This window comes from Engystomops pustulosus, chromosome 8, assembly GCF_040894005.1.
Source record: "Engystomops pustulosus chromosome 8, aEngPut4.maternal, whole genome shotgun sequence".
Taxonomy (NCBI): domain Eukaryota; kingdom Metazoa; phylum Chordata; class Amphibia; order Anura; family Leptodactylidae; genus Engystomops; species Engystomops pustulosus.
The window spans coordinates 72291445-72306032 of NC_092418.1; the positions used below are offsets into that span (position 1 = coordinate 72291445).

Below are 14588 nucleotides of genomic sequence, written 5' to 3' on the forward strand. Positions count from 1 at the left end.
CCAACTCTCAGGGGTTATTCTGCTATTTTTACAGCTCTTGTTGACTTCAATGGACCATATTCTGGGCACAAAATTCCCACTGCAATAAAACTAGAAAAATAATTCATAACCTTATGATTCACTCCAGATATTGCCTGCAAAAAAAACTGGCATTTGGGAATGCATCTGTAGTCTGTTCCACTGGGATATTGCAGAGCACAGTATAGACTGCATTACATTGCCAACTTAAGGGTTTGGTCTTTTTAGGAGAGTATGTGCTCTGGCAGTAAACAGGTGACCTCATGGGTACTCTCGCTATGCAGCACTCCTTCTGAGCACTTCATTTCCGAGGATATATGAAGGAAAGTCTCCAATACAGACAGTATATAGCAGGATTATTATCCATGTGATATCCAGATAGACTCACCCTGCAGACTGATGGTATTAAGGATCTCCTCATTATGATAACAATCCAGCTCATCGCTGTCCATTCTGCTGCAGCACTGTGCTTTGTGCTGGAGAACACCCTGAGGTGTCACCACTCCGGATTTGTGCACTGTGTGCTTAGTAAGGTGCTGGCTGACACCTATATACAGGCTAGTGTACACTTTCCCTCAGGTCATAAAAATGAGCCCAACCCAGTTCTGGGGAAAAACACATCAATAACAGTCTGGGTGCAGAAATACTTTTATTATCAGCCATCACTGTAGATCATTTATTCAGCTTATTGTCGGTCAGGATTTTATACATATTTATGTCTCCCTAGCAGATAAAGGGTTAAACGAATACCAGCAATTTCTTATCTGAACATTTACGTTTTGTCCCAGTTGTACTAATCTGCAGATTTTCACTTCACTAGTTACATTGATAGAAGGCGACATGTAAGATTCTGCCGGCTGCAATAAGTGAATCCGCAGTGTCATAGATTTAGCAGAGCTGAAGAGGCGATACAGAACCAACCAAGTAAAAAAACTACGTCTCATAAACGCAAAAGTTCCTTTACTGGATCAGTTGGAATAATATGCTAATACCCATTACCTGGTACCTGGCCCTTACTCTACTGAATCCCTCTCCCGATATATCCATGCTGGTAAATGAATAAGTGAATTCTGGGTCCTCTTTACTATAACTCTGCATTGTGCTTTTACTTTGTTTTTTTGCCTAGAACTTTATGAATAAAGTTGCCATTGGTTCACAGCTTCAGTTGTGCATCCTTAGCGTTTGGTCTCTGTTTGTCTCCCCTTTTGTGTCCATAAAAAAAAAAAAAAAAAAACCACTCACAAAAAACCCAAAGGTTTAACATTGCTTTGAAAACACCACACCTGGTTTTTCAGCCTCATTATTAAAAATAATAATAATATTTTTTTTTTTTTGCAGACTCCGACTTCTTTTGCCTTCCGTGATCCACATCAGTGAAAAAAAAAATAGGAAACGTTTCATAATTTTTTCCACGGACAACAGATAAGTGAAAAATACAAGCAAATTTTAAAATACCCATAGAAATCAATGGCTTTGTGAGGCAGCTGTGGAAAATACTGAACCACAAACGTGAAAAACAAGGGCAGTGTGAAAGAGCCCCAAGGGTGGTGTCACACGTGGCGTTTTGAACCTGTTTTTAGTCATGCGTTTAAAAACGTATGCGTTTTTTGGAAAACACTTCCGTTTTTAATTAAGACCACAGGGAAAACTGGACAAAACCGGGCAAAAACGGATGCGTTTTCAAAAATGCAAGTGGTTTTTATCAGACTGAAAATGGGTTCAAAACGCCACGTGTAACAACACCCTAAAGGTGCAAACACACGTTCAGTTTTTCAGATGCAGTTTTTAATGTCCAAACCAGGAGTGGAGCAAAGATAGGAGGAGGAGCAGCACCTTTCAATAATTTGTCTCACCCATTATCATCCACGCCTGCTTTTGTCTTCAAAAACTGCATCTGAAAAACTGAACGTCAAGGTGACAACTGATTTGTATTAGGAAAGATGGATCTCATAGAGAACAGTCACCTATTAGACACTTCTGCATTATATGGTATATTGAAATATCCTGAATTATAATGCTACAGTATATGGCCAAATATGTATGGCAGTAACAGGTGACTTATAATAGCTGTAGGAATTACCAAACTGTTCAGCCAGCTCCTATGTAAAGGGAACCTGTAACCAGGAATGTGATTTTTAGCTGGTGACAGGTTCCAATAGCCTATGCTATGCCGATTTTTAATAACGTCTTTGTTGGCATTCCGAATCATTTCATTGAATCGTAGCATGTCCCAAAGGAAGGACAGCTGCAGCCTTTGCGGCTCATCACACATCCTATGGGTGATGCCACACATGGTGTTTTGAACCCGTTTTTGGTCCTTTTTAAGTAATCCATCCAAAAACGCATGCGTTTTTGAAAGACCAAGGAATTTTTTAACGCATGCATTTAACGGACTGCTTAAAAATGGACCAAAAACGGGTTCAAAACGCCATGTGTGGCATCACCCTTAGGGTGATGTCACACATGGTGTTTTAAGTCCGTTTCAGTCTGTAAAAACCACATGCAGTTTTTAACGGACTGAAAGTGCATGCTTAAAAGCGGACTAAAAACAGAATCAAAACGCTAATGTGTGACATCACCCTTAGGGACCTAGTGGTCAGAATAAACTAATCATTGGGCTGAAGATTGGGAAAGGAGTCTATTTGCTTTATGTATAAAATGTACATTACTATTAAGTTTTCTGAGCTGTAGAGAGCAGACATACATAAACGTCATGACGTGCGATATATGAAAGCTCCAAGAAAAAGTGTTTCTGTTAAATCACCAAATACAATATAGAACTTATTAAGAAGCTAGAAGACAACTCTTACTCATGTAACGGAAGGTCTCTTCAGCCAGGACAGGAGAAAGGCTGCCGAGGCCATTTCTCTTATGTGTCGGGGAGTGTTGTAACCAGTCTTGGTGGTCATAGAGATACAAGGAGTCCACTCGTAACTTGTACTGAGGGAGCTGCTCTTCTAGCAAGTTAACCAATTCCACCTCAGGGGTATCATGACTGTGATAGACATCTGTGGAGAATAAAATATAGAGAAGATGTACACACACACAAATTAATAGGCCTGCTAGAATAATATTCTGAGGTTGTAAGTTATCTCTAATTGGTTCTTGTAGTTACAGATGCAGAAATGCTCATTGATATTATCTATCCAGACCACTTTCTATATAAATTGGAATTCCATAACATTTCTTTAAATTAACCTATGCTTAGGATAGAACAAAGATATCAAAATACTGGTGACAGTGTCCTATAAATGTGGCTAGCTTCCACAAAAATTCTATGCCATAGATAAAATGAAGGGAAGGGGTTAAATTACCGTATATACCCAAGTATAAGTCAACCCACGTATAAGGCGAGTGCAGCTAATTTAACCACAAAAATATGGGAAAACGTATTGACTCGAGTATAAGCCTAGGGTGGGAAATGCAGCTGCTATTCATCAATAAAATGTCCAGCGGAGTGCCCTCATAGATAAAACCTTCAACATAGTGCCCCCTTAAAAAAATAGACGTAGCACTCACCCTCTGGCGCTGTCCCCCTGAGTCCTCGTCTCCCTGCAGCAGGTTTTCAGCTTCCCGGCCGTGCCATCAGATGCACGTCTATGTTATCTGCCAGCAAAGAACTATGACGTGGCAGTGTTGCCGCCTGCTGACGTCATAGTTCTGTGCTGGCAGATCGCATAGACGTGCATCCTCCATTCTGGCTGGGAAGCCGAAGACCCTCTGCAGGGGGGAAGAGAGCGCCGGGGGTCAGCGCCGGAGGGCATATCTGTCCAGGAAAAAAAAAACAATAATGGCTGCTGGGATGGCTTAACACAGGGAAACACGAAATGATGCTTCAATGTTGGTTATTTTGGGTAGTGCAAGTATTCACTGAGACTGACATATTAGAAGAAGTCCTCTTACAAGTGCCAGAGTCAAGCACATGTCCATGTTGTATAACATAACCTGTTAAGTAATGACTTGATAAGGATACCAAAGTTCTCATCATGCTGCAGATATAAAGCTCATAAACATGCCACACTATATCGGAATAGTTCTTATCTCTAGAATAACGTATATGTGAAGGGGTAATTGATGGTGTAGGGATGACCAATACGTCTTTCTGATATGCATCTCATCTATCAGACTTACCATTGCCAGGAGCCGAGTCTCCGCTGTGGATATTCATGAGTTTATCTTTACTCTCGAGGAGGCGAATCTCAGCATCTACTTCGATTATAGTCTAGTTTTAAATAGCAAAAAGGAAAGACTGATTCTCCTACGTCACCGGTCGCCTGTACGGCCAGGATTATATCTACAAAAAAATTTTCTGGTTCAGGGCATCTCTGGATCATGATGAGACCTTCTCTCTTTCTTTGACAGTCTTCATTTCATCTAAAAATAAAACACATAAAATAATAATTTAAAATACTGGTTTGCTGGGAGCAGCTACATTTGTTGGCAAGAGGCAAGTCAAAACAGGTTGAAGTGCAATTCCAGAGAAATTATTTTTCGGTCCCTATGACATTCGGATTTTGGAACAAGGATTAACAATACAGTTCATTAAATGCATATTTGGCCCATTCACTTTATCTTGCATCAGAAAATGTGCATTGTACCTGCGGCTGCCCCTTTCCGAATAAGCCATACCCCTTATTCTACTAGTCATAAAAGGCTTAGTAAATGTGGCATAAAGCCTGGAAGCTGTATATTTAAAGCAAATTACTCCATAATTGTGGTGCATGTTTATTAGTTTCTCTCCCCCAATGTTCTTTGGTTAAAGGAGACCAAAGTAGAGATGTTTGTCCATAATACAGAGCATGAAGTTTATTCGACACCATACATGGCATATTAGCACTGCACCTCAGCTGTCAGTGGCGAGCCCTTAAAAGTGTATTCTGGCACGCTATTTGATACCCTTTCCTTAGTAAGGGAGGGCTGATGTCTGATCAGACCCAGCAGCACTGATTAAACCCTACAGAAGTGGCAGGTACCAAATGTCGGCTCTGCTATTCACTGCATAGAGCTAATGCAGAATTATGCAGTGAAGAAAGGAGAAGGCAGAAGTAATAGAGCGTTTCTACCTTCTCCCCAGGGTCTCTGGCAGCCGGAGACCTGGTCCTGGTCCTATGATCACCCTGAAAAGTTCTTGATCCACAGACAAGGGTCACAATTCCATAAAGAACCTTGAACCTCAACATATAAAAAGTCACCAGATTCTTTCAGCATATAAACAGCAATATATCAATATCCACTCCAAATATTGTTATCTATAGGCAAACAACCGGCTACATAATAGTCTACATACACGCAAAAGATAGTGCCTTTATGACAATATTATGTTACATTATACTGTATGTCTTCATGATCTGCACAATAGACTATTGCCCATCCCTGTGAGCTACAACATCCGAGCTGTGAAACCAGAAAAACACTTTATAGAAAGTTAAATATTAAACGTAAGAAAGTCCGGGATCACATAAAAATTCCTCAACCTAAAAACATTCATTAAAAGATCTATCAAAATTTCCAGATGCAAAACATGAAATCTCATATGCTAGAATTTTTTTTTGTCATTTTTGGGTACAATTAGAAAAAAAATTGCTGTAGAAGATGTAAATCATGCGATACACATACAGGAAAACCTGTCCCAATCTTAATGCAGGCAATGATTGGCACAATAACCCCCTTATTGTGTTGGCATCACATATCCCGGGACAGCGAACCTACAATACCCGGCTGTGCAGCTATGCAGGGCAGATATTGGGAACAGTGCTGTGGCCGGGCAAGTGCGTTTGAGATATCCATGATAAGTAATAGCGCCACCATACATAAAACCATCAATCCCCCTGTCTCCATCCCTCGCTGAAACAACATCAACACCACAGCTCTACAAGAAGTCTGCACAATATACACAAGGGAAACTCACATATTCCATTTCCTCTTTTACAGAAGTATTGTGGTTTTTCCTTATTAGGGGTTCAGTACTGTTTTGTACAGAGGTATTCACACTTCTTCTACTACTACAATACTACTAACACACACACACACGGTTTACAGTATTAAAGACCACAAATGACGTATCTGATCTATTGTTTATGACCATCAATGTTTCTGTATTCATTAGGCTCCAAATCAATTTTCAAATAGTAAAAAAACCCAAAAATATTAAACTGTATAATATATTTTGGTAGATTAGCGACATCCTCTTGATCACCCAGCATAAAACAGTCCCTCTGAAGGTGCACTTGTAAGCAGCAGTGATATTACATTTATCATTTTATGTGTCACTATAGGGTCCCTTCATAGGGCACAGCGATAGTTTCTGCCTGAGCCAGTGACTCCAAGACAAGTTTTTGGTTTGCATCTACAAGAAAAACATTTTCCTTGTAAATTTGCAAGAAACCTCCAATGTACAGTTTGCTCTCATGTCTATGAGTGTCCATAGATGTATTGAGCTGCAGATGGACAGAGTATGGCACTGAGATGTATAACAGGAAGACGAGGTGGCTTCCAAGTATCCCAGATCTCAATCCAGTTGAGCATTTATGGGAAACATTCAGAGGACATTTATCACCAGATCAAGGATTGTAAACCAAACATACAGACATACTGGTGTGCGCCTCCTCTGGCAGGATCTGCTGTTATTTCATTTTTTTTTTTTTAAGAAAAAGGGGCTTTTTAAATGATGCAAATGAGCCTCAGGGGCTCCAGACTACATCACAGAAGCCTCCGTTGGCTATGTCATCCGCTAAATATTCACACCTCCAGTCTGCGTTTCTGCCAGCCTCCAACCCCAGCCAGAGAACAGAACTGAGAAGTGAATAATTAGCAGACGTTGGAGCCAGAAGGGGTTTCTGTGACTTAGCCAGGATCCCCCTAAGGCTAATTTGCATTATCTTAAAAGACTGTTTTCTCAAAAAACTAAGCTGTTAGAAGTAAGTGGGCTTGGTGTACAATATTGCATCCATGTGGTAGATTTCCTTTATAGGAAACACGTCCTGTACATGGAGGCCCAACCTCATGACTTATAGGTCTTAAAGGGAACTATGTCAGCCATGTAATGCATGAACAATATATATATTTCTTTAATTAGATCTTATTAAAAAATTTTTTACCTGTGTGAAGATAATTTCTCAGAAATGTAGTCCCTTAAAAACAAGAGACTGTCCTTGGATACGACCACTGTTTATGAAATGTCCAGAAGTTACTGCATGTCCCACAGCCGTCCTGTGGTATTGATCGTTGGAGCCAGGTGGTCAGACAGGACTCAATAGCACATATCTGGCCACTGCTGCCAGGGTGCGAGTGGTCGTATACAAGGAAGCCATCTGGTTTCTAAGGGACAAAATGGCTACACTTATGAGAAATTATCTGCACACAGGAACTTTTTTTTTTTAAAATAACATCCAATTGAAGAAATGTTTACATATGGAAAATGAATTCAACTGAATATGAATGCCCAGATGGGAATACCCCTTTAAGTCCTTCAAGTGGAGGAGTGGAGAACTAGTGGTAGTAGCTCCTGGACCGTGACTGACCTCTCTTACCCTAATCCAGAAGCTGTGGTAACATTACCAGGGTTGAGACACAGTCAAGTGGCCAAGATGTGGTGCGAAGAGCGTGACCTGTTCTGCGAGCTGTCCACCCCCATCCCTTTAAGGATTGAATTTCCAAATAAAGAAACGCCTTATCGCTTTGACACATGAGGTAGGTATTGTAATGTCTGACAGGATTCATGCACCAGTCCCAGTTATCTAGACCAGTCTTTATGAGGGATTTCAGTCTTTTTCTAATGTATTGCCTATCCTTAGAATAGTGTAGGTGTTTATTAACAGATGGATGGGTGGCCCCTCTGAAGACACAGCAGCTTTTGGAGGATTGTTGTGGCTTCTTTGCAGTCTACTAAGCCCAGCAATGTGACATCATATTGTATAAATGGGTATTAAAAACAAAAACCTTTAAATAGTAAATAAAAATTGTAAGTGTTCCTACAGTATATGCACATAAAACACGTAGGGAAGCAGCACTCCTGGCGTTTTGGGGATATCGTTGTTACATTCCCTTGAGTCATATCTGTTGACGTCTGCACTCAGATTGGGGCCTGATCCCTCGACTCCCTGCGCTGCTCCATTACATGCTTTGTTCCTCTTCATCTGCACCTATATGTATGTGCAGCAAACATTATTTTTTTGTGTAGGGAAATGGATTATATCAGATCAATAAAAAGGGAACAACAACAATCATAAATCTCATAATCTCTGCTTCTTCTAAATATGAAAGTTTTAGAATATTTCAGCTTTCAGAAAACAAAATACAAATTATGAAAGGTCATGTAACATTGCTTTTTCACATTAAAACAGATGAGTGCAGCAGACCTGAGCTGCCCCCGGATAGAAGAGTGAGTAAGACCGGGGTATTAATGGCATGATGTACTAATGCTCGGCTCTTCTCTCCAGGCATCTGCTCCCTTGGCCGTGTCCTCACAGCAGCTGCCATCACATATTGGAGACTGTCACATGCAGAGTCCTAATACAAGATGCACAGCTCCCTGCGCTCACTGTTCATCTACATTGTGATCAGATATTAGTTACATAGTCAGAAATGTGATCAAAACATCCACTACCACATAAAATTCATTTCCTAAATCTTCTTCATTAAAATACAGCAGGACATACCATCCACCCAGACCATGTATAGTAGGAGACCTCACCATGTCTAAAGGTCCACAGCTCCTTGAGACGTAACCAGATGTCTCTCTGGGGACAGGCGAGGGTTCACCCCGAGCCTACGATCTAGTGATCTGCCATGACAACCAGCACAATACATGTGCACGATGTGTATGCCTTCCTCACCACTTCCTGCAGATCATCGCACAATGCAGCTCCAAATATAACAAGCCCCCGCCACGTGACAGCATGAATATAGCTGCGACTGCTCTAATGAAAAGCAGCACATCCTGCGAGCTGAAGCCATGGGTAGGCCCGGGCATTAGACACACAGGCGTGACAATAAACACGAAGGAAAGTCAGGGACATCTTATTCTCCAACCCAGGACTTGGATAAAGGCTGTGCCCTGCAGTGTGCCAGGCTCCATTCTGTGCCGCTTCTGGCTCCGCCACTAGTGCCGAGGATTATCCCCTTTCAAGTCCACTTAGTTACTCTAGTCTAATAAGAAGCTTGTCACAGGAGATTACAGATTTACAAAGCCAAAAAGTCTCTAAAATGCCTAAGAAAGCAGCCAGGAATGAAGGAAACCCATTTGTACATACAAAGCAAACGAGTTACAATATATATATATATATATCCATTTTTTTTCCTTTATTATAGAAAAAAATATATAACACGTCAATTCCTTTAATCTGGCATCCAATAATCCGACACTTGCTCCAAGAGTTGTTATTTATCGATAAAATATAATACGAACTGAACGAAAAGAATCAGATTTATCATTACATTTAATAAATGAAAAAAAAATCATTATCTGTACATATCACTGAGGGGGATCTGCGCTTGTAAGACTCCTAGTTAAAGACGACAACAGACATTGTAGCAATTGTTCAGGGTCACAGAGCACGGACGTCCAAGACATGTATGTACAGAGGTGAACCCTCCCACCTGTCACATTGTATTCTCTCAGAAGGCTAGGTGGCATTGATAGTCTGTATGATACATATAAATAGGTGGACGCATATAGACACATCTACCCGTTTATTCGCTTGCAGAGAAGTTTGGTTTGAGTGATATATATGTATAATCAGCTGATAGCACAGTCTCCCAACACAAACATAGGTAAATATTTAGCACCAGGGTTCTTCATGGCTAATAGATGACTATGTGATTTGTGCTGAAAAATCCAGCACTCGTCCTACAACATGTTTGTGTGAATAAGACCTCAGAGTGGTGGGACACGTAGCGTTTTGAACCCATTTTTGGGCTGTTTTTAAGCAGTTTGTTTAAAAAAACCGCATCTGTTTTAAAAACGCATGTGTTTTTAAAAACGCATCAGTTTTTTCTGTTTTTGTCCGGTTTTCCCCAATTATGATAATTGGGAAGAAACTGACAAAAATGGGAAAAACTGATGAGTTTTCAAAAAAGCATGCATTTTTAACGGTCTGCTTAAAAACGACCCAAAAACAGGTTCCAAACGCCACGTGTGCCACCATCCTCAGAAGTAATGACCCAGGCTTAAAGGTGATCATGCACAAACCTCTTGATATCAGTGGTACAGCTGATCATTTAATGCATAAGGAGGGTGTCCTATGGCTGTGTTCACACATTCCATCTGAATTACTTTTCATAACGCAATCCAGACGGAATGGGGAGGGGCTCTGGCCGATTACATATGCACTTTAATACAAACACAAGCGGTCGGTAACAAGCACCTGGTGTTTTGCATGTAAACAATGCAAAAAAACAAAACAACGGGCAATCGTTAACGAGCACATTTGTTTCTATTAAAACGCATACGCAATCGGGCTGAGCCGTTCCATGTGAACACAGCCTGACACTTTCCCGACAGAAGAGAAAAAAATTATTAGTCATGCTGGATTTTAACATGTCCAAACCTTTTCTCTTTACAAGATAAGCCCCCATAAGGTCATACATATCGCTTTGCCTCCCGATTAGAAACTGCACCCTAATAAAGTTTGGCAGTAGATTATTGCCGCCCCCTTGCAGAGAACACATGAACACTTGGCCGAGCATGCACGTGTACTGGACAAAAGCATATATCACTGCTTGTACGCCAGTTTTATACTGAAATATCCGTAATGCTTAGCTAACCAGCCGACACTGCGATTATTAACCCCTTTGCACCACCTCCACACATGGCCTGTTTCTACCCCTGCACACTCGCTACAGCCTGTGAACTCCAAAGATTGCAAGCTCTCGCAAGCAGGACTCTCATTCCTATTCATTCATCTGATCAAGTTGTTTCTCTGTAATGTGATTTATCCCCCATGATTTGCAAGGTGCTGCGAAATTTGATGGCAGAGATTTATTATTAAAATATGAAAAATGTCTGGCCACCTTAACATGTATGACCCGCATAATACATTAGAACAAAGCAAATAAAGATTCCATGCAATCACAAAGCCATCATTCACATGGGCTGAGCTTATTTTTATAGTCGCCTGTAATCTTTACTGCCCTCCTCACGTTCTTGTTCAGCCATTAAGCCGATAACAACCCCTTCTCTGTGACACATGGCACCATTCTTCAGCAGACGACTGCCCCAGCAATCCTGCAGCCACTATGATACCTCCTGCACACATCTGCATTTCTCCATGGGAAAGGTATGTACCAACAGAGGTGACAAGTCTGGAATGGTTTGCTCTTCGGAAACACTTTACCTTGTGTCAGCATTGATGTGATGTTTATTGAGCTGATTAATCATGTAATGGGAGCTTGCACTTCTTTACATATGTCACAGTCAGGGGCACAAATAGATTTCATTTAAACTTTCAAAAGGGAAGTGGTTTCTTGAAACACAATTTACATTACCAAAACAATGAAGAGAGGGGCTAAAAATAAGGGAGATCTATATACTCAGGACAGGTCATCATTATCAGATTAGTGGGGTCCAAAGCACCACCCAGCAGCGCCAGGACAGATGTCCCCGGCAGCTAATAAAATGGGAATAATACATAAAGTTCTATTCAAAGGAGCTGCCCCCGCAGTACCCGACTGCCCAGTACATAGAGATTGGGTATCCGGTTCTATGCTCGGTTCACTAGCTGATATGGAGGGTTCTGGGTGCCGGAGACCCCCAATCTGATATCAAGGACCTATTTTACGGATATGTTAATATTTTGTAGCCAGGAAAACCCCTTAAAAACAAAAATTTACTTTGTGGCAGCTAAAAAGGCACCACAACTAGATGCACGAATCATTGGCACCACATATGCTACTGCTGATGTAACCATCTTATCCGTGGCTTCAGGTAAAAGACACAAAGTGGCAACTATTGTGTGGCCATGCATACGTATAAATACTTGATGTGCATTGCATTTAAAAGGCTGCATGGATTTGTCTGTAACCTGCAAAACTGTATACCCGTCTGCCTGTTTGCAAGTTTTGCAGGTACAACCAAAAAAACATGGAAATAGTAACAAGCAATAAACAGTGTGGGGGAGATTTATTGCCGCTTTTATGTCAGATTTCTGACATAGAAGCAGTGACATAATCGTAAACTTTTGCGCAGTCCAAGAATTTGCTATTAAAATTGTGAATATGCACGGCTTTCGTTCACTCTATTTTATTTTATTTTTTTACACACAAAACTACAACAGGTCCGACCACGCGTAGGGGGGAAAAGGCCTGGGCGCCGGAGTACAAGCTATCTCCCCCTAAATGTGTAAAACAAACTAACAGCACAGCCCCCAGCGCTAGGCACTGCATCATACATCTTCATTCTTACTAAAACTATAATATTTCACACAAGGACACCTGTTATTTTATAATTTTTTTCATTCATCTCACAGGTTTAAAACTTGCAGCCTGAAAGGACATCAGGGGACTAAAAAGACAAAGATACTGGACCCTGGCTAGTAACTTAAAGGGGGATTTTGGTAATTTCGGGTTATCCATTATCTGTTAAAGATGTCTGGACTCCGCATATCACAAGTACCTTCAAACGAAGACAATGAAATTAGTTGCTGCACACACGTGTCTGGCAGGCTAATTAATTTGGGGTACATGGTGATGGGGATCAGATGTTGGTAAAAAAAACGTATCTACTTTTCTGCTAAATGGAATAACTTGAAATATCCGGAATGCCTCCTTCAAGGAAATCTACCACCAGGATCAAGAACTGTAAAACAAGCCCGCTGACATACTGGTGTGTGCCACCTCTGGTAGGATCGACTCTTCTTTAAGCTTCTTATGCTATTGTTTTTAAGAATAAAAGGCTTTGAAAATGATGCAAATGAGCCGGAGGGGCTCCTGGCTCCATTAAAACATATGGAGCACAGAGCTCTTCAGGGTCATTTACATAATTTAAAAATTTTTCTTATTTTTAAAAGGAAATAAGAGGCTAAAAGAAGAGCAGGTCCTGTCAGAGGGCGCGAACACCAGTATGCAAGTGTCCAGGGGTTATAATCCTTCATCCTCGTGGTAGATGTCCTTTAAGTAGGAAAAATGACAAGGCTGAAGTATCACGCGTCTTACTGGAACAACTGATACAAAAGAGGTACTGTATGTTTTAGTAACCATTTCATTACCAATGTATTAAAGAGTCCAGAGGACTTTGTAACTATATTATTCAGCTAATACATGGTTACAAGTGGATGTCTGGGAGAGAATTCAGGGCCGTTATATCAAGCAGTTATGAAAGTGGCTTTCTAGTAATGGATTAATCGAATGGGAAGAAGATGTTGATCTATATTCAGAGTAAAAACTGCTGTAATGTACACAACATAGAGCGGTTTGTCTTGTTGGAGTGAAATGAGGTTTATCCACAAAGGCACTTGGACAGTCTTCACAAACGGTTCATCTGTCCAAGTACTGATCTCAGCCATTCCCATCAGTCCATCCCGGGAGTTCATACAGCAATGGATACATGTGCATTAGTACTACAAATACTTTTTCACACTCACTGGGAATACCAGCAGTCATGCTATTGGGAGAAAAGCCCTTTAAATTGCCATACAAGTTTGTCACCTTGAAATAAAGTTATAGCAGGTCATCTAATAGATGATCATTCTAAAGTACAGATGATCAGAACAGCATTACAAAGAATATAGGTAAAAATGACTATATATTATACAAAGCAATGATCACAAACCTCACCCTGATCAGAGGTCTTATAACACCACAGGGATCCACAATATCTCAATTAAGTGTCACTGGACAGTGGCTGGAATTGGGATTAGAGAAATTTTCTATGACATGTCAATCTCTGCTGCGATTTTTTCAGATTTTAGTGCACATCTGGAGGACAAATGTGTAAAATCACAAAGTGTAAATTAGCGAAAAGGTAGTGGGTGTTATATTTAGTCTTCCATAACCCCTGGTACATAGAAAACATCAGAAACACACATCCCCACCCAAGAATCAGGCGATTCCTCATCACCACTGGAATCCAGCACATGGTCATTGATCTGCACAGGGGATCTATTGATCAGGCACCAGTGTAACAGATCCATTATCACTGCTTCTAGGGGATGAGGGAAATAACTGGATCTGATGAAGTAGAGAAGATATATAAGCCCAGTGCTTACTTCAGTTACTGCAAGACTACGACTCCCAGAATGCACTGCTAGCATGGCTCAGTCAGGATATGATGGGAGTAGTAGTTTCCCTACAGCTGGGGTGCCTTATGATGTGATGTAATCATTGGCCTCCCAATAATCTCCTTACAATCCTCTCCCAAACAGCAAGGGTTAAACACCGACCTTCACATCCACCTCACCGGCTGCTGCCAACCTCCGGTTCCCTCCTTGCTGCTTCACACAGGGCGGGTCTTCCTCCAGCTCACCAAGGAGACAGGACTCATGATGTCACGATCCTTCTCGTCCAATAGCATCGCTCCACTCAGACCCGTCAATCAACTCACCACGGAGAAAACGCCAGAACAGCATCAGTTCAAA

The 14588-nt window shown here is 41.1% G+C and overlaps 1 protein-coding gene across 4 annotated transcripts in view; it reads right to left on the minus strand.

Moving 5' to 3' along the window:
• The window catches only part of TRAK2 (trafficking kinesin protein 2), a 33433-nt gene extending 18888 nt beyond the window's left edge, over positions 1 to 14545 (minus strand). For 2 of the 4 annotated variants that reach the window (XM_072121188.1, XM_072121186.1), the window contains exons 1-3: positions 14394 to 14545; positions 4150 to 4392; positions 2829 to 3026 (exon numbers count right to left, since the gene is read on the minus strand). In XM_072121188.1, coding sequence (XP_071977289.1) covers positions 2829 to 3026; positions 4150 to 4186 — 235 coding nt within the window. In that variant the 5' untranslated portion in view covers positions 4187 to 4392; positions 14394 to 14545. Of the gene's footprint in view, positions 1 to 406; positions 890 to 2828; positions 3027 to 4149; positions 4393 to 8710; positions 9076 to 14393 lie in introns of those variants that run through there. The other 2 variants (XM_072121187.1, XM_072121189.1) reach the window with 2 other exon arrangements.
• Between the last annotated feature and the right edge of the window lie 43 nt (positions 14546 to 14588).